Source organism: Cetorhinus maximus, chromosome 7, assembly GCF_964194155.1.
Source record: "Cetorhinus maximus chromosome 7, sCetMax3.hap1.1, whole genome shotgun sequence".
In the NCBI taxonomy this organism is placed as follows: domain Eukaryota; kingdom Metazoa; phylum Chordata; class Chondrichthyes; order Lamniformes; family Cetorhinidae; genus Cetorhinus; species Cetorhinus maximus.
The window spans coordinates 86,117,144-86,143,189 of NC_135885.1; the positions used below are offsets into that span (position 1 = coordinate 86,117,144).

A 26,046-nucleotide genomic window follows, 5' to 3' on the forward strand; every position below is an offset into this window, starting at 1 on the left:
CTTTCCAACGATGCCTACATCCCATAAAAGAATTAAACATGAAGAACAGATTTGACTAAATATTAATGCGCATTAGTAATATATTTGGCTTCAAGGCCTCTGGATGTACTATTGTGCATGTTAGTAACCCTGTTTGCATGGACAGGCAACTGTCGTTATGTGTGGCGCTACCACTGTGCTAAATGATTAAGAAATGACTAAGATTAAGAATGCGTGCAGCAGCCGAAAACTAGGCATCATGAGGTGCTTTGGGCCATCTGCAGCAGCAGAATGGTATTGCACCACAATCTGTAATGTCATGGTCCAGCAAATCCCTCACTCTGCCAGGGGACCAACCTGAATTCAATGCAAATTGTAGAATAGCATGCCAAGAACAGCATGAGTCATACCTGAAAATGAGATGCCAACCTGATGAGGCTACAACACAAGACTTCATGAGTGCTAAACAGCAGAAGCAGCATGCTGAGCTACGTGATTCTGCAATCAATGGATCAGACCAATCCTATGAAGTCTTGCCGCACCCAATGATGAATGATGGTGGACAATTAAACAACTAACAGGCGGTGGAGGCTCCAAAAGCATCCCTATCCTCAATGATGGCAGAGCCCAACAAGTTCAGTGCTGAAGATGATGCTGATGCACTTACAATCATCTTCAATCTGAAGTTCTGAATGGATGATTTATCTTGGCCTCCCCCTGGGATCCACACCTTCACAGTATTCAACTAATTCAATTCACTCCACATGATATTAAAAAATGGGTGATTGCAGCGAATACAGCAGAGTCTATGGACTCTGACAACATCCCTACTGTAGTGCTGAAGAGTTGTCCCCAGTACTAGCCTCATCCCTAGCTAAGCTGTTACTGTAGAGCTAGAACAATGGCATCTATCTGACAATGTGAAAAGTTGGCCAGGTATGTCCTGTCCACAAAAAGCAGGACAAATCCAATTCAGTAAATTACTCTCTCCATCTACTCCCAATCATCAGCAAACTGATGCGAAGGTGTCATCGACCATGCTATCAAGCGACATTTGCTTACTGATAATCTGCCCACCAATGCTCAGTTTGGTTTCTACCAAGACCACTTGGCCCCAACCTCATTGCAGTCTTGGCCCAAACATTGATAGAAGAGCTGAACTCAAGAGATGAGATGATTATGACTACCCTTGATGTCAAGGCAGCAAATGACCAACTGTGGCATCAAGGAGTCCTAATAAAATTGGAGTTAATGGAAATCAGGGGGAAAACTCTCCATGGCTGGAGTCATTCATAGCACAAGGGCCAATGTTGAAGGCCAATTATCTCAGCCGCAGGACATCGCTGCATGAGTTTTTCAGTGTCTGTTGGGATGGTGTTGGTTACAGAGTGGTGTCTCTTAAAGAAGTTTTTGTAGTCTTCAGTAGGATATCTGTAAGTCTTTATTAACAAGCAGAACTATTTACAGGGTACAATGAAGGGTACAGGCTGGGAACTATATCCATGATTAGGTCTTAACCCCCTTCGGCTCAACACGACACTGACCCTGAGTCTGCCATGTGCCTTTTTACATCACTGCAGCAGTACTGTACTCAGTACCTCATTAACCCTGTATGTGCCAGACCCTTATACTACAGTGTCCAAGGCCCAACCATCTTCAGCTGCTTCATCTTCATTATATGGTCAGAAGTGAGGATGTTTGCTGATGATTCCACAGTTTTCAGTTCCATTCACAACTCCTCAGATAATGGAGCAGTCCGTGCCTGCATGAAGCAAGACCTGGACAATATTCAGACTTGGGTTGATCAGTGGCAAGTAACACCTGTGCCACAGAAGTGCCAGCAAATGACCATCTCCAACAAGATAGAATCTAACTACCTCCCCTTGACATTTAACAGAACTCCCATTGCTAAATCCCCCACCATCAACATCCTGGGGGATCATTATTGACCAGAAACTTAACTGGACCAACCATCAAAATTCTGTCACAACAAGAGCAGGTAAGACGCTGGATGTTCTGCTGTGATTAATTCCCCAAAGCCTTTGCACCATCTACAAGGCATGAGTCAGGAGTGTAATGGAATGCTCCCCATTTGCTTGGATGAGTGCAGCTACAACAATGCTCAAGAAACTCCACACCTTTCAGGATAAAGCAGCCTGCTTGGTTGGCACCTCTCCACCACATGTGTACAGTGGCTGAGGTGTGTGCCATCTAAAATTGCAGAGCAGCAGCTTGCCAGGCTCCCTTAGACAGCAACTTCCTGTGTCTGTGGCCTCTACCGTCTAGAAGAACAAGGGCAGCAAGTGCATGGGAACACCACCACCTGCAAATTCGCTCCAAATCACACACCATACAGACTTGGCAATATATTACTGTTCCTTCACTATCCCTGTGTCAAATATAGCGACTATATGGTTACGTACTAACATTAATTATGATCCTTTTGCCAGAGACAAGAAATCCATTGACTTTCCTCCTATTTTTCATAAGGATTTTTTTTCCTGTTAAAGCTGAATAACTCTTGTTTGAATAACCTTTTTTGTTGTTTGAGTAACGAAATACATTTACTTTTCGTTCACTGCTAGATTTATGAAATTGGTGATTTGGAAATTTATGAAACTAAGTAGTATAAAATTGAAATGGAGAAAGGAATTTGCCTATTTAATTGAATTTCTGTAAGTCATTGAATGCAACCAGCATGTTGCTGTACAAAAACAGAATTACCTGGGAAAACTCAGGAGGTCTGGCAGCATCTTCGGAGAAGAACAAAGTTGACATTTTGAGTCCTCATGATCCTTCAACAGAACTAAGTAAAAATAGGAGAGGGGTGAAATATAAGCTGGTTTAAGATGGGGGGGGTGGGGGGAGAGAAGTGGGGGGGGTGTGGTTGTAGGGACAAGCAAGCAGTGATAGGAGCAGATAATCAAAAGATGTCACAGACAAAAGGACAAAGACGTGTTGTAGGTGGTGATATTATCTAAAAGAATGTGCTAATTAAGAATGGATGGCAGGACGCGCAAGGTACAGCTCTAGTGGGGGTGGGGTGAAATAAGACTAAAAGGGCCTAAAAGGTAGAGATTTAAAAATAATGGAAATAGGTGGGAAAAGAAAAATCTATATAAATTATTGGAAAAAACAAAAGGGAGGGGGGAGAAATGGAAAGGGGGTGGGGATAGAGGAGGAAGTTCAAGATCTAAAGTTGTTGAACTCAATATTCAGTCCGGAAGGCTGTAAAGTACCTAGTCGGAAGATGAGGTGCTGTTCCTCCAGTTTGCGTTGAGCTTCACTGGAACAATGCAGCAAACCAAGGAGAGACATGTGGGCAAGAGAGCAGTGTGGAGTGTTAAAATCGCAAGCGACAGGGAGGTCTGGGTCATTCTTGCGGACAGACCGAAGGTATTCTGCAAAGCGGTCACCCAATCTGCATTTGGTCTCTCCAATGGAGAGGAGACCGCATTGGGAGCAACGAATGCAGTAGACTAAGTTGGGGGAAATGCAAGTGAAATGCTGCTTCGCTTGAAAGGAGTGTTTGGGCCCTTGGACGGTGAGGAGAGAGGAAGTGAAAGGGCAGGTGTTGCATATTTTGCATATGCATGGGCAGGTGCCGTAGGTGGGGGTTGAGGAGTAGGGGGTGATGGAGGAGTGCACTAGGGTGTCACGGAGGGAACGATCCCTACGGAATGCCGCCAGGGGGGGTGGAAGGGAAGATGTGTTTGGTGGTGGCATCAGGCTGGAGTTGGCGTAAATGGCGGAGGATGATCCTTTGAATGCGGAGGCTGGTGGAGTGATAAGTGAGGACAAGGGTGACACTATCATGTTTCTGGGAGGGAGGAGAAGGCGTGAGGGTGGATGCGCCGGAGATGGGCCGGACAAGTTTGAGGGCCCTGTCAACGACCATGGGTGGAAAACCTCAGTTAAGGAAGAAGGAGGACATGTCAGAGGAACTGTTCTTGAAGGTAGCTTCATCAGAACAGATGCGACAGAGGCGAAAGAACTGAGAGAATGGGATGGTGTCCTTACAGGAAGCGGGGTGTGAGGAGCTGTAGTCGAGGTAGCTGTGGGAGTCAGTAGGCTTGTAATGGATATTGGTGAACGGTCTATAACCAGAAATTGAGACAGAGAGGTCAAGGAAGGGAAGGGAAGTGTCAGAGATGGACCATGTAAAAATGATGGAGGGGTGGAAATTGGAAGCAAAATTAATAAATTTTTCCAGGTCCCGACAGGAGCATGAAGCAGCACCGAAGTAATCATTGATGTACTGGAGAAAGAGTTGTGGGAGGGGGCCGGAGTAGGACTGGAACAAAGAATGTTCCACATACCCCATAAAGAGACAGGCATAGCTGGGGCCCATGCGGGTACCCATAGCCACACCTTTTATTTGGAGGAAGTGAGAGGAGTTAAAGGAGAAATTGTTCAGTGTGAGAACAAGTTCAGCCAGACGGAGGAGAGTAGTGGTGGATGAGGATTGTTCGGGCCTCTGTTCGAGGAAGAAGCTGAGAGCCCTCAGACCATCCTGATGGGGGATGGAGGTGTAGAGGGATTGGGCATCCATGGTGAAGAGGAAGCGGTTGGGGCCAGGGAACTGGAAATTGTTGATCTGACGTAAGGTGTCAGAGGAATCACGGATGTAGGTGGGAAGAGACTGGACAAGGGGAGAGAGAAGGGAGTCAAGATAATGAGAAATGAGTTCCGTGGGGCAGGAACAGGCTGACACAATCGGTCTGCCGGGACAGTCCTGTTTGTGGATTTTGGGTAGGAGGTAGAAGCGGGCCGTCCGAGGTTGGGCGACTATCAGGTTGGAAGCTGTGGGAGGAAGATCTCCAGAGGAGATGAGGTCAGTGACAGTCCTGGAAACAATGGCTTGATGTTCTGTGGTGGGGTCATGGTCCGGGGAGAGGTAGGAGGAAGTGTCTGCAAGTTGACGCTCAGCCTCCGCAAGGTAGAGGTCAGTGCGCCAGACAACAACAGCACCACCCTTGTCAGCGGGCTTGATGACAATGTTAGGGTTGGACCTAAGAGAACGGAGTGCAGTAAATTCAGAGAGAGACAGGTTAGAATGGGTGAGAGGAGCAGAGAAATTGAGACGACAGTTCTCAATGAAAAGATCAAGAGAAGGTAAGAATCCAGAGGGAGGGGTCCAGGTGGAGGGAGAAATTGGAGATGGGTAAAAGGATCCGTTGAACAGGGAGAGGACTCCTGCCCAAAGAAGTGGCATGTTGCTGTTTTTGGAGTAGCATCTTACATGAATGCTGGGCCTCAATTTGAGTGCTTGTTGATTGAAGAAAAAAACATTGCCAAAGCATATTGCACTCCCAGGTGGTATTTTGATGGAGCTGTTATACCATAATTTTTGGTGAATGAAATCATTGATTTATTTTATACATTGATCTCTGGCAAGACTACTTGAGCAGGAAGTCTCACAGAACTTTGGCTTTCTTTAAATACATTATACTGTCAACTGAAGTGAAATGTACTTTTACTTTTATTTAAACATGTATGCACTGATCTGTACTTTGCCTGAATGTAGTGCTATACAATACTGCCTGACCATATACTGTGATACAATTCAACTCCAAGCACTGGGTCATACTGCTCTAAAGTAATATTCCTATTGTCAGCTATTGCCAAAAATATAATAGAGCTACTTGGATTTTCATCTGCCAAGCTTGCAATAAAACCTTTTCACTCGGTGCTGATTTGCGTCCAGTATTTTTGTTGTGCAACATTTTCAAGTCTGCACTGCTGCACTGAAAGTTAAGTATGAACATTGGATGATGGTTGCATGCATTCTGCTACACAGGGTAACCATTGCAAGATACAAAGAAAATGAATAAATTAAAATTTTACATTTTTTTTACTGAAGGATATTCCATACAATCCTGAATGGCTCAGAAGTTATTTACTGTATTCCTGTAGATTTTTCACTGTTAGCAGTTAGCTTTTTTACAGAAAAGACTTGATTTTTGGAAGATGATTTGTTCTGTGCAAATTAGTTGACTGAGTCTGTGATGTTTACCTTGTCTTTCTTCTTCAATTACTGCATGTTTTATAAAGTTGAACCATTCTATCTTTTATACCTAATATATATTTTTCTCTCTATAGCACCCAAAGCAGCTCCTGACATGGAACTTGACACTGAATTGTGGGACATGAAGACAATTACAAGTGGCCTTAAAAACTATCTCAGGTATGGGTTAATGGGAGAAACGGGATCAAAACTAAACTTTTATTAACCTGGGGCTGGATTTTATGGTTTCCAGCAGGGTAAGGGAGGCCGAACGGGAAGTGACGATTCACTCGCTCCCGCTATCACCCCTGCCAATTCAGCACGTCTAATCAAGCATCAGCCAGCCAAGTGGCAGATGGCCGGCCATTGGCAACACCAACCAATTAGCATTATGAGGGGGGGCTCCATGTCCGATTAGGCATTTAGGGCAGGATATTCAATGGGAGAGGGGTCAGGCTGTGAACCGGAAACCTGTTCCAGCCACCAATTTAAAGGCCCCCCCCTTCCCTCTTACTCTCTCATTAATTGTTATGTCAGCCTATAAAAACTGGAGAGCTACAATGCCACCCATGCCTCTACCAGGTCCATGAGCAGAAGATAGGTCCCCTGTAGATGAGGGCCAGATGTTTGGGCCACTCAGGTGGGGCTCTTCAATATTCACACAGAGACTGTCCCAGATCATTGTTGCCTGCTGTGCAAAGGGGGGATTCTTGACTGGGGGAGACATGGAGCACTGAGATGTCTCCTCTAACGATGAGGAAGGTGAAGGGGATGAAGCTGATGAGGGCCAGGATGTCACCGAGCAAAGGAGATAGTAGGGATACGACGTGGCAGACGGGCCCATGCACATCTGATAGCAAACAGATTCCAGGCAGAGTGAGCTGCCAAGACATTTCCTTTACTTTTGTTTTTCTGTCCTCAGCTGGCTGGAAGGGCCCCAGCTTCTTTTTGGTTACAGACATTATACTTTGCTCTAATGCGCTTTGATTTATGATAGCTGAATTAATTTGCACTACTTACTGTCTGTCCTATTGGTTGTTTGATCCTTTGCATGCGCCAAACTATGCTAATATATAGAGCCCTGGTGCTAAATGTGTGCATTAGAACCTGCACGACACTCCGTTCTCCTGCGACCTCAGGCACTTGTAAGTAGAATGGAGATTTGCCCTCACAAGATCTGTGTGCATGGCAATTCGGAAACAATATCAAATCGAACTTTGGCAGGGATGCACCCATGTCACCCTCACACCTGTTCCCAAAGGGGGACATAGTTGGAAAAGAGTTCTTTCAAGCAAAACCAGATAGATGAATCCACAGGGAGGAACAGCAAGAGAACACCATTTGGCCACTTGAGATCGCTCCTCCATGCAAATTAATAGGGAGGATCATGTTCCTGCTCTGCAATCGCCACTCATAGTAAACCCATATCCCTTGACATCCTTATCAGGCCGAGAAGTTTCGAGATTACTTTGGAATCCACTTACTAGGAGTGGCTCACCTGTACTATGGATTGCTGAGTAGCAATCACTCCAGTACTTCTAATCGGAGCGACTCCTACAAGTCTGAGGCTGGGATTTTCCAGCCCTGTTGTGGCAGGACCCACCGTGGGAGATTTGGCGGCCCAGCCAAAAGTCCATTGACTTACAATTCCAGTGGTGGCCGGGGCCGGAAAATCCCGCTCTCAGTCCTAGATGGCCTTAGTATTGCTGTGAGACTGTGATCCGACATTGAAGACACCCCAGCCAAGATAAACATCTGTCATGCATCGACCCTGCAGAGGCCTATTAGAGTTGCTGATGCTTCACATGGATAACAGACTTTGGCACGGTCCAGCACACCACCCATTCTACTCTCTCTCTCTCTCTCACCTCATGGACTAAGACCCCCGTCGTTCAATGATTTCCGATGCACTTTGGTTGCAAACCCGTTATACAAGGTCTACTGCCACCCTTGATAAGGAGACGAGCAGGCCAAACAAATCTCCATGTGAGGTCTGGCAAAGGCTTCAATCAACTGCAAACACACCTCTTAAATCCTACACTCAAATCCATCTTGCAGTCAAGGCTAATTTGCCCGTTGCCTCCTTACTTGCAGCCTTCACCTGCATGTTAGCTCAAAATGACATAACACCAAGGAAGGCCATTAATGATTGGACGTGCCCACCACAGCTTTCTCCAGACATGTGGGGCAGCATCTGGTTTTCTGCTAAGTAGACAGTGTAGAGCTTCACTCTCTGAGCCATGAAACTGTGTCTACAGTAGTCCTTGCCACTCACAGCCTGTTTAACTTCTCTTGAGGACTCCTGGTATTAACCCACACCTCATATCAGGGCAACAGCAGCAGGGGCTGCAGTGACCTTGCTGAACACATTTTCAAAGGTCATAACATGGGGAGCTGCAAGTAATTGCTTGCAGTGGTTATTGTGTGGTTATGCCTCACAGTCGCAAATGATAGTGAGTGCTTAGTCATGTACATGTGGGATTCAAAAGTAATCACTAAGTTGATAATGTGGGAGAACTATTGAGTAATAACTACGTTGATAATGTATGAGTGACATTCACGCTACACAAGTGCCAGGCAATGACCATTGCCAACAAGAGAGAATCTAACCATTGCCCCTTGACATTCAAAGGCATTATGATTGCTGAATCCCCCACTATCAACATCCTGGGGGTTACCATTGACCAGAAACTGAACTGGACTAACCATATAAATACTGTGGCTACAAGAGCAAGTCAGAAGCTAGGAATCCTGCGGTGACTAATTCACCTCCTGACTCCCTAAAGCCTGTCGACCATCTACAAGGCACAAGTCAGGACTGTGGTGGAACACTCTCCACTTGCCTGGAGATGAGTGAAGCTCCAACAACACTCAAGAAGCTTGACACCGTCCAAGACAAAGCAGCCCGCTTGATTGGCACCCCATCCACAAACATTCATTCCCTCCACCACCAACGCACAGAAGCAGCAAGGTGTACCATCTACAAGATGCACTGCAGGAACTCACCAAGGCTCCTTAGACAGCACCTTCCAAAACCATAACCACTACCATTTAGAACAGTGATGGGCAACCTAGGCTAGTGAGTGTACCACATGAGTGGACCTCCTTCATCTCAGTGGGCTGATAGATCGAAATTGGGCACGTGCACTGAACCATGACCCATGAATAAGAATTTGCGCGGTGTACCAGTTGAACCGTAATAGCACTTTGGACGCAGAGGGAGTGCACAGCTCTCACAGTCAATGTGTGCAATCAGCAAGCAACTCACTTCGCGTGCCCTTGCTTTGCATGCATATCACTTTAGTAATACCAGTAGGAAAAAAACGACGCGGACAAAAATCAACCCTACACATGGACAATGGTCCACAAAATATCTTGCGGGCCACACTCAGAACCCTAATGGGTTTCATGCGGGCCGCAGGTTGCCCATCACCGAGCTAAAAGGACAAGGACAGCAGACACATGGGAATACCACCATCTGGAAGTTCCCCTCCAAGCCACTCACCATACTGACATGGAAATATATCGCTATTCTTTCACTGTCACTGGGTCAAAAACCTGGAACTCCGTCCCTAACATCGCTGTGGGTGTACATAACCCAAATGTTCAAGAAGGCAGCTAATCACCACCTTCTCAAGGGCAATTAGGGATGGGCAATAAATACTGGTCTAGCCAGCAAAGCCCACATTCCAAATAAAAAACAGAATCTATTGGAGTTCATTATTTAACTCTGGGGGCCAGAATTCCACACCCTGAAATGCCCGTGAATATTAAAGCAACTAGCGACAAGAGGGAATCCAGGAAACTTCCAAACAGTGCAGGTGAACATATATTTACCAGTGCCAAAACTATATGCAATGGTTGTACACCCGTGCCACCTGTGTGCCTTCGATACTCCTTAATCCTTCTTTGCCGACGGCTACATCTAGGTACAGCTCTGACATCTGTAGCTGAGATGGAGGCAGCCTGCTGACTGCTACGCCCTGTTGACTGAGATGAATTTGGCAGGCGACCTCTGGTGGCCCGAGGCCTAAAGGACCTCAGCCTGTTAAGGGTCTGCTGCTCAGGTGCAGATGCACCCTCCTTGTCTGGCCTGTTGGAAACATTGGGGTCATGGCTGGGGAGGTAGAGTGGCAGGGCACCCTTGGAGCGTGCTGGGATGAAGCCTCTGGGATGCTGGCTGGCATTCCTCCTCCATGTGGGTGCCCGATGACTCTTTGACCTCCCTCCGGGTGCCCCTTCTCCTCAAAGTGTCCCATCCCCCTCTTGCCTAACCACTGCTGCACTGTAACCATGGCTAGAGCGACAGAATGCAGGTCCAAGCACATATCTATTGTGCGTTTTGCCGGGTCTCCAAGGTGGCAGCCATCCTTTCCATGGAGGCAGCCAAGGAGGCAGCCGAGCACTTGCATGCTGGAGCCATGAGCAGACATGGACGGACTCCTCCAGTCTTAGGTCCAGTCCGCGCATGGCCTCTGGCAACTCTACCTGATGCTGGAGATGCAGAGTCAGGCAGGGGAACAGTTCTCTTAGGGCTGAGTTCAGAGGCTTGTCATTTGCGTGGCACTGAGCAGAGGCCTGGTGTGCAGCAGTCCTCCGAGTATTAAAGACCTCGACTGTAATTTCCTCCGCCACCTGTGGACCTGTGTCAGCGATGTGCTCACCAGATTGTGACCCCAAGCCTACTTTAGAATGTGGACCCATTGAGATGACTATCAGCGTTGGTGGAGGATGCAGGTGAATGCCATGACGGTGCATCTTCTGAGGCATCCTCCCTGAGAGGTGGGGTTGGACGTGGTGCTGTGCATGGTCTGCCTTGTTGGCCTCCCCGTTTTCTTGCTGGTAACTGGAATAGAGAGAAGAAAGATTTTGTGATTGCCTAAGCAGCCTCCTTAATTAAATCAATGGGTGGACTTTTCCGTGCCCACTGGCATTGGGCATGTTCGGTGGCATGAGCGGACAATATGGCGAGAAGGCCAAAAATCACTTTTTTGATATCGTGAAACCAGTTTGCAATCATCCGTCCCACCGTTGGACATCAGGAACCTCATTGTAATACATCTGCATGTCTTTATAAGGCCAGCCCGCCAGAATCAACCCCCATGCTGGATCGTTCACCCACGTCAGTGTGACTGCACGCAACATGTTTCAGAACAACATATAAGGCATGTACTTGGCGGGCTGCAATTTGAGGAGGACTCGGAGGTGAGTGCACAGTAACGTTGCGCAGCATTCGCGAGGGTCGCCTGTTGGACTTCAAGGTTGAGGCGGCCTAGTGGGGGGTGGGCAAGGGCTGCCCTGTGCTTGAGGTGACTTGGTGGTGGGGGCAAGGGCTGCCCTGTGCTTGAGGCAACTTAGGTTGGGGAGCAAGGGCTGCCCTGCATTGAAGGTAGTGCACAAGCACATGTGGGGTGGGGGGAGAGGTATGCAACCACGCATTAGGGAAACTTTGACCATTCCTCTGCAGCTGAGACAGTTCAGATGCAGCCACATTGACATGCATGGAGTTGGGCGTCTAGCTTATCTGCCCACCCAAGCAACACAGCGACATGAAAGTGCCACCAAGTGCTCCAGCGCTTTTCACCCCTCGGGCACAGACTGCAAACTAATGAGCATTTTAATAGACTGCAGAACAGTTGGACGACTGGACACGTTATACAATCTCCTTGCTAAAGCTGGCCACGGAGCAGTCACTGGTGGAGGCAGTCACAGCCCCTTGAAATGTCATCAACCTGGTTTGGAACTGTCTCCCCATGGTTCACACTAACAGTGCAGCTTTGCAGTGTGGTTTAGTAGAATGCCTGTGCCTGAGCTGAGATCACGCCATGCAATCCAGTGGGCAAAGCTGCTGCCAGTTGGTAAGGTGGAGTGGGGTGGAGGAGGATGGGGTTTTGGGCAGCCATGCAGCGCACCAAGTGGTGGCCAACACTCTCCGGGATGCATTAAGGGGTTTTCAGACTTAACCAAGAAAGGTTCTTACAACATCCAAGCTAACCCACATGTCTCTCTCTTTCATCCTGCAGGAGCATGGAGCCTGCTAAACTAGTTGTATGCCTTGTGGTGTACAGAGAGCAGAGATGTCAGAGAAGAGAGCCAGAGGCACCTGGCTGTGCAGAGGGAGGAGCAGCACCTCAGGAAGAAGTGGGGGTGGTGCTGGGGCTCCCGCACATGCCGCTGAAGAGCCACAGCGCGCCGTCACTGGTCAGCGTCTAGCTAGACCATGGTCTATAAATGCCACCTTTCATTTACTGCAGATGACTGAGAACCAGTGTCACTGAAGACTGCGTATGTCTAGGGAACTGGTCGTTTACATCTGCCAGCTGCAACAGGATTTGGCGCCATGGTGACATGGAGGGAATCCACTGCCCGTGACCATGAAAGTGACCATGGCCCTCAATTTTTATGCCAGTGGCTCCATTCAGGGTTCCACAGGTGACCTCTGTGGGATATCACAAGCCTCCACCCACAGATGCATCCAAGAGGTCATGGATGCCATCTTTGCGAGGGCATACAGCTTTGTGCATTTCGCCCGGGACCAGGAAAGCCAGGCTGCAAGTCCGATTGGTCTTGCCCAGATCTTATTTTACCACATTTGCAGGGTGATATCAACTGCACTCACGTGGCGCTCAGATCTCCGTGGCAACAAGCGGTCAACTATGTCGACTCAAGGGCTTCCATTCACTGAATATGCAGTTGGTGTGCGACCACCACAAACTCTTGTCGTGGAGACACAGCGGAGGCCCTAATAGTCACTCAATTCCAGGAGGATGATGACGACATGCACTGAGGACACTCCATAGAGCACATAGCCCCTAAGAATGTCTAGCCGAGGGCAGCTCGCTTGCGCTCTGTGATCAGGGCCATATCATGGAGACTCAGAAACTTTGAAAGCACCTGATTCTTTGTCTGCCTTCAGCACCTGACCCCTTCAGGAGCACAGAGTCACTGGTCACAGATGCTGACGAGATGGGAGCCAGCCCCACTTTAAAGATGCTGAGAGCACACAGAGAAATGACAGAACTCTATGATGCCTGCCACGACATTCTAGCAGCAAAGACAAGTGCCATCGAGGTGCAGGCATCAGTAATGTGTCCAGGGAGTGTGAGGCCGGACCATGACCTTTGGTCCGAAGGCTGCCCAAAGCACAGGGAAGAGGCGCTGGACTGAGAAACCTGCCTTTATCTTGTACAGGAAACAAGGTTTCACATCTGAGTGACAACTCATCAGAGCAAGGAGCCACCGGCAGGGAGACGTTCTTGAGAGTTTATTTACAATAGTGAACATTATGTATAAGTGATTAGCAATCGTGCCCAGGCTCTGCAACTTCATCTTCTTAACCTTCCTAACCCTACTGCTACGTCTTGGTGCTCTCCGGGCATCCACAGCAGAGTTGGAGGCAGCCTGCTGACTGCTTCAGCCTGTCTGTGATGACCTTGACGGACATCCTCTGGAGGGGTGAGAGCTGGAGGACCCCGGCCTGCTGCCGGGGTCATGCTGTGTGGCAGTGGCACCCTCCTCACCCTGTGGAGCTGGAGCAGCTGGGGTCACAGGAAGAGGGGATTCGGGTGGGCTGGACTGTCGCATTGTCACCTGGGTGAATGGCCCCTTGAGTGTGCACCTGCTGATCTTCCTCCCTATGGGTGCCCAAGGGCCACTGGCTGGCTCCATGAAGAGAAGGGGAAGCTGGAGTGAGCCCCAGCTGCCCCACACACCTCTCATGTACACACTGTTGGAGGCCAATATGGCATCAGTGATGGAGTTCAGCCGTGCAGTAGTGCAGGAGCGACGTCCTGGGCCAAGGTCTCCATTGCGGCCGCCATCCTACCCACCTGGACCTCGGTGCATTAGAATGCTGGCACTTTCACCTCACCCTGAAGGCGTCCAGACTCCAGGTGCGGTCTCACCAATGCCTTGTACAGTTGCAACAACACTTCCCTATTTTTATACTCTATTCCTTTAGCAATAAATGCCAAGATTCCATTTGCCTTCCTTATTACCTGCTTACTAGCTTTCAGCAATTCATGCACAAGGACACCCAGATCCTTCTGCACTGAAGCAAAGAACGGGTAAAATCTTGCACCTGGCTGGGAGACACCAAGCAATGTGTTTATATTACTAATAAAATTGGTGAATGAAAGGATTATTGTCAGGAGAGGCAAAATTTTTTTAAAAACCTAGTAGTACAATGGAAAATTAACATTCAAAAGGGAAGATAGGTATAAACAGAAAGGAGTTTGTGAGTGAGTAAATGGCACTTAAGATCTAACCAGCCTGTAAGCTACAACTGCGTCTGCAAAGGGACCAAATTGCAAGGACCCTCATTTTGAAGTTGTATGGTCAAATGTGCTTTGCCTGTGTCTATTTAAAGTCTATGGGTTAATGTTGCCTTGGTGAAGATTTACCTGGGAGTGATTAATTTGGAGATTTGTTTAAAAGTTATTATGGTAGTAATTTGTAGACAATGTGTTTAATTTGTTGTTAGATTAATAAATGTTTAATTTAGTTTTATATAAAAAAAACCGCTTGAGGCGGTGACCTTATTTCTGAATTCAGAGCTTCATCTCAAACATACCAATTGAAAATATAGGTTGTGACAGTTGTTCAAGTTTCCCTCTGGGATTGAAACAACTCAGCTTTTACTAACTGCTGTGTCATAAAAGACTCAGTCAGCTGTTTCCCAGTCGTGCCTGCGAAAGTAAGGAGAGATAATTAGTGCATGGCAGTGGCCTGTGAAACAGGACACATCACTCACAGCATGGTTGTCTGATGGATGTTGCACTGCTGGATCCTCACTTGGAAGAGCACCACCAGCCTCACTGTCAGCATAGGAACGGTCCAGATCCTCTCTGGCCAGCTGGATGGCTCTGTTTCAAAGTCTGTGAGGACCTTGATTTCAGGCATTCCTCCACTAGTCTGTGACCTCTCCCTCTTGTGTGCCAGCTTGTCCTGCATGAATAGAGATGGCGAGAGTTTAAGCAGGATGCCTGCCAGGCCAGATGATAAGTACGCCTGACATGTGTAGGTGGTGAGTTTTCCCATGGATGGGACGAGGACAATGAAGGTGTGTGTGAGAGAGTGAATGGTGATGTCCCTTGAACTTGCAGTGAGTGAGATCCCTGTGGATGTGTGATGGGTTTGTGAGTGTGTGAGTTGAGCATGATGAGAAGAGTGACTTAACCCTGGCGGAATGGAGGACACCATTCATCCTTTATCAGCATTGGGTGGCTGTCCTCCGCTGACCACCTCCCAAGCTGGATTGGTGATGTTGCTGTCATCCTGCGGCCAGAGAGGGGGTAGAGGACATCACAGCGGGCCTCCACTGCGTCCAAAAGGTGCTCGAGAGACATGTCATTAAACATGGGGGCTGCAGCCTTCTTGTCTTTCGGGGCCATGTCTTCTGTGCAGTAGTCCTGGGCTGGAAGCACTGAGAGGTGTGCGCACGGCTGCACTTTAAATATGGCACCCGGCATGAGGTGATGGCCTGGCGGGCGAATGACAGCCTGCCCGCCATCGAAACGGCGTGTTCCCTGGGAGTACATAATTAATGTGGTGGTATTGAGATGATACGGCATGAGAAGCTGTCATTGTGGCTGGTGGGTAAAACGTTGTTTCTCCCCGCTACAGCACTTAGTGCAAACCTGGGATGATTCCACCCACTGTCTCACTTTGAGGGAGCAGCTGACAACTGTAGATTGGAGGCATCCTCATTGACTTCCTGGGGGAGTCCTATCTCGCCTTCAGCACAGGCAGAGTCCTGCTCCTGCCTGGCTGTCTCAGCAGCCTGCACCTCATACTGGATGAGGATGCTGATTCCAGAATCTTGGACCCGTTTATTGTGGGCGTCCTTATCCTGCAGAACGACAGAGGATTGATGGCCATCCCAATTGTTCCATGAGCAGTTCAAAAGCACGCATGCCTATGGAGCTGCTGAGCCCTCCGCAGAAAATGATTTACAAGCAGGATGCCCTGCAACTGATAGAATATTGATAGCATGAGGTGTTTGGAATATAACTCTTGCCTGACATCCCTGTGCACTCGCACACTAGACTGTCTGATGACCTTTTGAGTGTCAGTTTGCAGTGAGTAGACAGTGCACTTACCCTGGAAGAGTGCAGCAAATTATTCGTCCTCTTCCTGCACTGTTGGGTGATTCTGTGCTAGAGGCGCTAACCTCTGCTACAACCTCAGTCCAGGCTGCCATGGTCAGACGGGAAGGCCTCCTGCTTAAATCCTGGGAAAACGGGATCTCCCACCTTTCTTGGACTGCCTGGAAGAAACGTTGCTGAACCTTGGGACCACATGTTGTTTGGTCTGGGGACATCCTGGACGAGTAAACTGGAGCTCCAGGCCTACTCCCAGTGTATGGCTGTACTGATGTCTTTTCAATATGGCACCCGAACCTTTGACCCCATGAAGTAACAGTGGAGACGGCCCCTGCCACAAGATTTGGCAAGCTCTTCGGGGATGCATAGGTAAAGAGCTGAACTGCACAAGACCTTGCATGGTCAGCCGTCGTTCCCCACCATCCACTCCTGCCACTGCAGAAATCATTCCAACTTCCTTTCCCACCACCGAACCTAGACTTCAGAATGGAATATTCTGGCCCATATTTTTCTTCTATGTCAGTTATCAGGCTACAGGCAGAATGTTTGATAAAATAGCAAATTAGCAGAACATCAAAGCAGTTTCCTTCATTTTGGCTGATGCTATAATTGGCAAAGACGTTGGCAATGATAAATTGTTTTCTTGTCCATTGCCACAAAGAAAGTAATCTTGTTTGGCTAAGTAAGCCATGATTGTAACCTGAAATACTGGACAGAATTTTCCTGAAGAGGGTCAAGCCCCACTGCCAGTCTTGAAAGTGGGAGTCGACCTTGCTCTGGCAGTAGGCAGGACCTGGGGCAGCATTTGCCAGCTGAGGCCAATTAACAGGCTGACACTGGTCTTTCCTGCAGAACAGCCAGCCCAATCAGAGGACTAGCAGCTCAGTAGCCTCGGTTGGACCGACACTAGCGGTGGCCACAGCTGAGGCTGCATTATGAAGGAGAGGGCACCTCAATGCTGAGGTGCCCCCAAAGTTGAGCGAGTCCTTTGAGGAAGCTGAGTAGACAGGCAGGCCTCAGGGATGTGGGGGAGGGGTTTATTCCACCGGCACTTTTTGGCCATGGGGGAGGTCATTGCCTCTGTGAGCCATGAGTATACACTTAGCAGGACTCCCGGTAATCTACTGGGAGACCACCAGGGTTTATCTGACAGTCGCAACACGCAGAAACACCAGTAAAATGTCGGAAGGGGAGGGAAGTGGCCCTTAACTGGGCAATTCACTGCCTCAATTGGCCAGCCAGTCTAGAGCCACGCCACTCAGGTTCCCACTGCTGGCAGTATGCCATGACGGTGGTATGACATTGGGCTCCCCTACCAATGCCTTCCCCACCATATTGCCAGACCTACCCCTTCCCAGCCTGTCTCCAAAAGGCTAGGAAAATTCAGCCCATTGTGTTTTTTTTCAATTATGCTGTGGACAGCTGGGTTAGGATTAAAATTAATATTTAGAAAGTAGAACACTCTGGCTGAATATATGTTGTTTTCCAATATTATCTGGTACCATTCTACAGAAATACACAAAAGACGCTCATTGCAATATGGTAATATACTTTTTTGCTACTTGGGGAGTCTTATATAAGATCCTTAGGGGTCTTTTGACAGGGTGGATGTGGAGAGGATATTTCCTCTTGTGGAAGAATCTAGAACTAGGGGTCACTGTTTGAAAATAAGGGGTCGTCCTTTTAAAACAGGTGAGGTAAATTTTTTTCACACAGAGGGTCATGAGTCTTTGGTAGTCTCTTCCTGAAAAGATGGTGAAAGCAGAGCCTTTGAATATTTTTAAGGCAGAGGTGGATAGATTCTTGGTAAGCAAGGGGGTGATAGGTTATCGGGGGTAGGTGGAATGCAGATTTCAGGTTACTATCAGATCAGCCATGTTCTTATTAAATGGTGGAGCAGGCTCAAGGGGCTGAATGGCCTACTCCTGCCCCTTGTTCGTATGTGAAAATAGTGATATTTTGCAGGTATAACTAGTACTTCTGATTTAGATTGATTCAGTTGCCAAATTAGTTATCAAATTACAAATAATGTTAAAGCTGTATATTGTAGACTGCCAAAATGTCTAAAACCTAACCAAAGGTCTTTTTTTTCCTATCCTAGATGCCTTGTGGAACCATTGATGACTTACAAACTTCATAAGGATTTAATTGCAGCTGTCAGTGAGTAGCTGTCGTGACCTATGAATGAAGATTGAATATTTGTTTGTGCATAAGTTTCAAAAGTCATGGACTTTAGAGAGGGTTGAGAAGTACTTACTTTACATTCTTTCATGGTGATGTTGGTGGCGACTCGCTTTAGCAGCTGAGAAAGTTGATTCTGACCACCAATTTAAAGGTCTCCCCTTCCCTCTTACCCTGTTCTTAATTGCTTTGTCAGCTTATAAAAACTGAATAAATAAAGCCTACTAACAGCCAAACATTGGCAGCTTTAGCAGCAGACTACTGCTACATGTAGCCATAGTCCCGTTTACAGGCCTTTTCATCCGCCCTTAGGCCGCCTCCTCGTATCTGGCATGACTCACTCCCAACATTTTTGCCATGCAACAAGCGAAAAATGGAGCAGACAACAGTAAATTGCACTTGATTGGCTTTTTAACAAGCTCGATAGTTTGTTAATTGTTTTTTTCAAAAGGGCGAGTTTCTGATTTCAGCACTCGCTTGCCTTTGGATATTATCGGAGGCTAGCAGGATGTTGGATTACTGACCCAATGTCACCATGCCTTGTTTAGACTTTCTTAGGCAGTTCAGCAGGGTGACAGACCAATAGTTGCTGGGGGCATTGGAAATTTTGTTTGGTTTCTGGACCATATAAATACTTAAAATGACAATAAAGAAACAGGCCATTCGACTCTATCAGTCCATGATATTTTCACTCTCCATGGGTTGAACTTTTTCAGGGCAGCAAGGGCCAGAAAGCCAGAGGAAATCCCGCCTTAGCCATTTAAGGGAACCCCGTCCAGATTTTATGCCCATCATGCAGCTAATAAACTGCTGTCCAGGCTCAGTCTCTTTAAGGGGCAGAGCCCATTTCCAAGAGCTGCAAGCCAATCAGAGGGCCAGCAACTCTTCAGTCCCAGCAGCACCACCAGGAGCAATTGGCACTGCTAGGACTGCACCCATCTGAGAGATGCAGCAAAAGATGCCACCCTCACAGAAAGGTAGGTGAGGTTAGGGGTTACCCACACCAATCAGGCAGGCCCAGGCAAGGAGGATCGAAGGACAGGTTGGGTTTTGGCGTGGGGGGCAGCCATTGCTGCCGGGAGAGCCTCTCCATGGGCTACAAAGTGCCAGATTTGGAGGCACCTCCATGCAAAGCCCTCAAGGAGGCTGCCAGATTTACCAAGTGGTCTCCTCACATGGTAGAGTGCCCACCTTTCCAGCAGCAGCGGGAAAAGGGCCTTAATTGGCCACTTAAGTGCCACAATTGGCCTCTGTGCAGGAGGGCTGTCCTCCACCTTCCCTGCTGCTGGCAGAATGCCATCGTGGCATGAAGGGGAAGGCAACAGGCACTCCACCCACCTTACTTCCTTCACCGTTTTCTGGCCAACAACCCCTCCACCACTCTTGCAGGCCCCATGATATTCAGCCCCACTTGGTCAAATAACTCTAATCACACTGACACGCCCATATCCTGTTTCCCATATGATTAGTGCATCACAGGTGACTCAAGAAATGCCCAATTGACTCACAGTATAGTTGCCTGAGGATGGGATGGTACAGGATTCTCATGTGGGTGATTGTCACCGACCTCTCCGTTGCCTCAGGAGCGGTCCAACTCTTCTCTGGCCAGCTCAATGGCTTGGTTCTTCTACTCTGTGAGGACCTTGTTGTCGGGCACTCCACCCCCCTGTCTGGGACCTCTCCCTCTGTGCACGAGCTTACCCTGCATAAATTCAGATGGAGAGTGCCTGAGCAGGACACATGCCAGGCAAATGATAAGGATGCCTGCCTTGTGCGGGCTCTGAGTGGAGCCATGGACGGGATGAGGATGCAGGCTGCAGAGGATATGAAGCCAGATGGCGATGTGAAGATGTTTGTGAGAGAGTGAGTGGTGATCTCCCTCGAGCTGGCGGTGTGTCAGATCCCTGTGGAGCGTATGCGAAATGGCTGATAGGCTTGTGAGTGTGAGAATTGAGAGTGATAACTTGGTTGACTTACTCAGGAAACAGATGAGATCATTCATCCTCTTTCTACACTGGATGGCTGATTTCTTCTGTGCACTGTTCACACTGACCGCCTCAGCCACCACCTGCCAAGCTGGAGTGGTGATGTTGGTGGACCTCCTCCAGCCAGAGTGGGCTGTATCTTCAGTGCAGCAAGTCCTGCACTGCATGCAGTGAGACTGCTGTTCTTTAAATATGGTGCCCAGAGTGAGGTACTGGTAAGGGCGGGCGAATCAGAGGCCATCCGTCCACAATTTGACGTTTTTCCCGTGTGTGCATAATTAATGAGATGGGTAGCGGATGATACGACGTTAAAACCTGCCATTGTGGCTGGCGGAAAAAACACTGATTTACACACCCGCCACTACGCTTACAGCATGGATGGGAAAATCCTGCCAATAGTTTCTAGTTTCTGCATCAACCGTTAACCCGAGAAGTGGATTCTACACTCACACAACTCTCTGTGAAGTTGTTTTTCTAACTCTTGGTTCTGGATCTTTTCAATTTAATCTCAAATCTATGGCCCTTTGTTCTTTAACCACAGCTGGATTTCAGTAAGTTTAATATCAGTGGTGGGTAAGGTTTTAGAAATAATTGTCAGGGAAAAAAAATCAACAGGCACTTGGGAAAGGGTTGAATTAATTAAGGAGAGCCATCGAGGATTTCTAAAAGGCAGACTATAGTTGACTAATCTAATTGAATTTTTTGATGAAGTAACAAAGAAGGTTGTTGAAAGGAAGGCAATGATGTTGTCTCTCTGGGTTTAAGAAAGAGCTTGACAAAGTACCACATAAAAGGCTGGTTAACAAAATTGAGGCTCCTGGATTGGGAGGGTCAGTGTCAACTTGGATAGAAAATTGGTTAAAGGATATAAAACAGTGAGTCGCAGTAAACTTCTTTTTCAGACTGCAGGATGGTAGACAGTGGTGTTTCCCAAAGCTTTAATTGACTCCAATATTAGAATACAGAGTAAATTGAAATTTGCCTATGATAACAAACCCTGGACATGTGGAAAACAGTGAGGATGAAACCAATTGACTGCAGTAGGATAGGCAGACAAGTGGCTAATGAAATTTAATAAAGGAAAATATGAGATGATGCATTATGGCAAAAGAGATAGCTAAGCGCAATATAGATTAAAGGCACAGTTCTGAAGAGTGTGCAGGGGCAGAGGTAGCTGGGGGACCATGTGCATAGATCATTGAAGGTGGTAGGACATATTGAGAGAGTAGATAGCGAAGCATATGGAATCTTGAGCTTCATAAATAGAGGCTTTGAGTCCAAAAGCAGGGAAGTTATGCTGAACCTTTATAAAGCTCTGGTTAGGTCACAAGAAAAATATTACTTCTGGTTCTGGTCATCAAGCTTTAGGAAGGCTGTGAGTGTCCATGAGAGGGTGCAGAGGAGATTTACCAGAATGGTTCCAGGGATGAGGGATTTCAGCTACAAGTTTAGGTTAGAGAAGCTGAAGTCGTTCTCCTTGGAGCAAAGGAGATTGAGGGGAGATTTGATAGGAGTCGGCAAAAACATGACAGGTTGTATAAAGTAGGCAAAGAAAAGCTGTGCCCATTAGCTGATGATAGAAGGACTGGGGGGACACAGATTTAAGATTTTGGGTGATAGATGCAACAAGGGTGGCGGAAGTGGAGACGATCAATGATTTCAAAAGGAAATTGGATGGACATTTGAGGGAAATAAAGTTGCATGGCTGCAGGTGTTAGGTTAGGGGAATGAGACTGACTGGATTGCTCTATCGAGAACTAGCATGGACTTGATGGGATAAATGGCCTCCTGGATCGTAACGACTCTGTCTCGTAAGTAGCTCAACATTAACTACTTGTGAAGATCTCAGCTTTCACAGCCAGCATCCTGCTTAATGCCTCATCATGCATATATTAAATTATGCCATCCTCTCGTGAGGATTTCTCTTGCATGCTCTGTAATCTCATGTGGTGTTCAGCAACAGTGCTTTGCATGGCTAGTGTAGTTAAAGAAAGAAAGTACTTTCATTTATAAAGTGACTTTCTGTCCTCAAAACATCCTAAAGTTCTTCACAGCCAATGAAATTCTTTTAAAGGATAGCCAATCTTGTAATATAGGCAAATGCAGCAGACGATTGGCTCATTATTCTCCGATACATTAAGTCGGAATTTTGTCGGGTGATGGACGCAGTAATGGAGTTGGGAATGACAAAAACTTAGAACTTTTTGCTTTCAAATTTACAGGGCCTTCCCGACCGTGCGTTATTTTTGTGTGGTCTTTTCACGGGTCGGGAAGGCCATGGGTCACGACCTCGCACACACCTCTTCTGAGGTCGGTTCGCCATTGTGAGCCCACTAAGAAATTTGAATTTCCTCCCCTCCACCACCACCCTCACCACAATTAATTCCTTGAGCTGGTGTGAGTTTTGGAAGCCCTAAAAAACCCACCTTATTGGAAAGTTAATGACCACTGGGGAAAGCCTACTGAAAAGTCGGGAATAATCTGACAACTATTGTTAATTGTATTGACAACTTTAAAGTCATTATTAGATGCTGCATTGTAATGTAGATGTGTTTGAGCTGCTGCAATTCATCATCGGGCTCTGTCCTGAAAAGGTAAGTTGACCATTATATTGCCTAGCATTGTTTTAAGTGTTGAGATGCATTAGAGCTTTTTTTCCATTGGGAGAAGTGCTCTTATGCATTCAAAACTGAAGGAGGCACTGTTTGCAATCTCTAGTATAATAATCTGAAATGATTTTGATGTCCAAAACCCTTTTAAATCGGGAAAAGGAAAAGCAGCCAACTGCTCCTGGGCTGCTTCGATTGACAGGACACCTGGTGTAGCTAAGAAAAATGGCCATCTCTTCTTACAGTTTCCAAAGACTCCATTGTTTACATTTCCCAGGTTTTTATTATTATACCTGGGCCCATTATGAATCTTTGTTGGGTTGCGAAAGCTCAAGAACCACTTATTTCAGCAGGTGGCAGAGGGTGGGGGGGGGTTGTGTTCACACATTAGTTGACATTTTTAAGAGCTTATCAAAGGACTATTTGTCTTTAATGCCATACCAGAGTGGGGCTCCTGAGCTACACCAGGCGATGCTTAACATAGAGCTGATCGCTACAGCGTAAACCATTTTACAAGATAGAAGGCTACCATAAATTTTAAACAAATGTCTTTGACGTGCTAAGTGAATAAGTGTTTGTTTTTATATCAGATTCATCACTTGAGGGGATTTGATTTTTAAATGGCTTTCATGAATGAGAATTTTTTTCAGTATGAAGTGTGTGTGAATTGCTTTTACGAGTGAGACAGTATGGAGTGTGTTTGAATAGCAGCTCTATTAGATTGTTAGAAGCTTATGTTTTGATGTCCATTTCAAAGACATTATGATGTCTGCCTATAATGGATACTTGGTAATGGAGGATTCATCGGGGTTGTGGAGAGAGCATGGGGAGTATGAGTGGGCATGGGGAGTATGAAGGGGCATGAAGTGGGCCTGGGGTAGATAAGGATATGAGGGATGAGGTTTAGGAGGAATAATAATGTTGTTGGGAGCTCTGCTGCTGTATTTGAGAACCAAGGCAGGCCTTTTAACTAGCCCATCTCTACACCCACATTCCTTCTATACAGCATCGTGGCTCACAAAACACAACCTCTCTCCTTCCATGCCTCTCAGAGTCAAAAATATGGCAGGAATGGGGTTCAGATGTGGGCTCAGACTTTGGAAGTCGGTAAGGGGCCCTATTCACATTTCTCAAACTTAAGGTGAAAATTCGGGTTCTTATCTTCGTTACTTGCAAGGGTGATTTTAAAAGTTCTGGTTATGCATAGATGGAAAGGTCTGTTTTCACAGCTATTGTTGACTTCCTCATGATTTTGTTTGATATATACAGTGTATCTTTGAATCCAATACAAAAATTGGTTATAGATCTTGCTGTTGTTCAAATCTTTGGCAGGAAAGGCCTCATTTATTTTCCATATTGGCTTTGAGGAGCTGTTGGACTTTAGTTTGTAAATAATTAATGTTTTTGTCTCCCTGTGCTACATATTTTAATGGAACCCCTCATCAGTCTATTTTTTTAAGCCAAACAATCTAGTATTGTGCTTGGGTATAACAGACATCTAATCATGAGGAATCCCCCCCTTACTGGTATTGCTGCTTATTCTACTTCGGCCAGTGCATCAGCCATTTGCATAGCAGTCATCTCTAAGTCATCAGGATGTTAGAGGATGAACAGGTGGGTCATGTTCTCTGCTAGATGCTGCCTGAAGACAGTCCAGTCTGTGTCTTTGCAGTGCCAGACTATTGATAGGTGATCATAGACTGGCAAAAAGGTTCAGTATGAACAAGGCTGGCAAATGACTATTCCCCACACCCTTTCCCTTAAGTCTGAGTGCTTTCTGGCTACAGCTGCTGTTACAACGGAGGTTAAGCACATTGTGGAAAAAATGCTGAAATTTCAACAGGCTATTACGTTTGTCCAAGTTGGTGCTTCTTCTAACAAAAACAGTGGAAGTAATCCCATGTGATTGCTCTGTTCCCATATCCCTTTATTCCACTTTCCTTCAACCAGCCATCTAACTATTCTTAGATGTTAACTTGGGCTGGAATGACTGTGTAGAAGGGACAGTTCAAGACTCATGAGGTATAGGGACTACGTTTGAGGCCAAGAAAAGTTGACAGATGGGATGGCCATCACCTAAACCTCAGAGGCACCATTGCCAGAGGAACATAGGAAAAAAGACCAAGGTCCATCTAGTTAACCTTCTACCATCCTGTTAACTGCACGTTATAATGATAGTGAAATTGTGTAATAATCACAGCATTCAATCAAACAATTAGTCTACAATCCCTATCAATTAATGTCCTTGAGGATAGAATAAATAGGTTAGTGGAAAAAGATTTGAACTGTTCGGCAGGATGGGACAGTAAAATCCACAATAAGCCAAAAGTAGTAAGTAGAAAGTGGTGGAAGTGACATATGGACAGTTTGGGAACAAGTTACTCAAATAAGAGTTCTGTACACAAATGTATAAGAATATACTGCAGGAGCCATTACAGAGACTTGACCACAAAATGAGCATATTGGGAACTTAAATATTCCAGGCTACAGGATCTTGAAAAAGAAGCAGAGAATTGGGAAAGGAGTGGAAGTAACAATATTTACAGAAGATACCAGTGAGGAAATGCAGATACATTAGTCATAATTTTCCAAAACACTCTAGATTTGGGAATTATGCCTTTGGATTTAAAACTTTCAAGTTTCACTCCATTACTTAAGAAGGGAGGCAAGAACCAGGTGACTACAGGACTTTCAGTTTAATATTAATTCTTGTGATTTTATGTAAAAGTTATAATCAGAAATGGAGTGACTGATCTGCTCATACTTGCCCAAGTTCACAAAGACAGTCAGCATGTCTTTCTGAGGAGTATGTCATGTATGATTAAGCTAGTTAAATTTTTTGAGGAGGTCATTAATATGCAACATGGGAGAGTGTCAATGAATGTTGTCTATATGGACTTTCAGAAAGCATTTCATAAAAGTAAGAGATTATTAGCTAAATTGAAAACACAAAAATGAAGGAGAATGATACGGAGCAGGATTTTCCCCTCAGTGCACTAAGTGTGGTGGTGGGTGTGAAATTTGTTTTTTTATCAGATGGCTGCAATGGCGGGCTTTTATGCCGTATCGTCTGCTTCCCATCTCACTGAATATGCACAAACATCTGATTCGCCCGCCCCGCTGTGAGCTCACCGCTTCCTCACTCTGGGCACCCTATTAAATGTGCAGCCACGCACAGCGTT

At 46.5% G+C, this 26,046-nt stretch overlaps 1 protein-coding gene across 1 annotated transcript in view; it reads left to right on the top strand.

The window, feature by feature from the left end:
* The window catches only part of arhgap42a (Rho GTPase activating protein 42a), a 480,518-nt gene that overhangs the window by 393,682 nt on the left and 60,790 nt on the right, over positions 1-26,046 (top strand). Inside the window, exons 15-16 of the mRNA XM_078545811.1 lie at positions 6,082-6,166; positions 18,191-18,249. Coding sequence (XP_078401937.1) covers positions 6,082-6,166; positions 18,191-18,249 — 144 coding nt within the window. The remainder of the gene's footprint in view (positions 1-6,081; positions 6,167-18,190; positions 18,250-26,046) is intronic.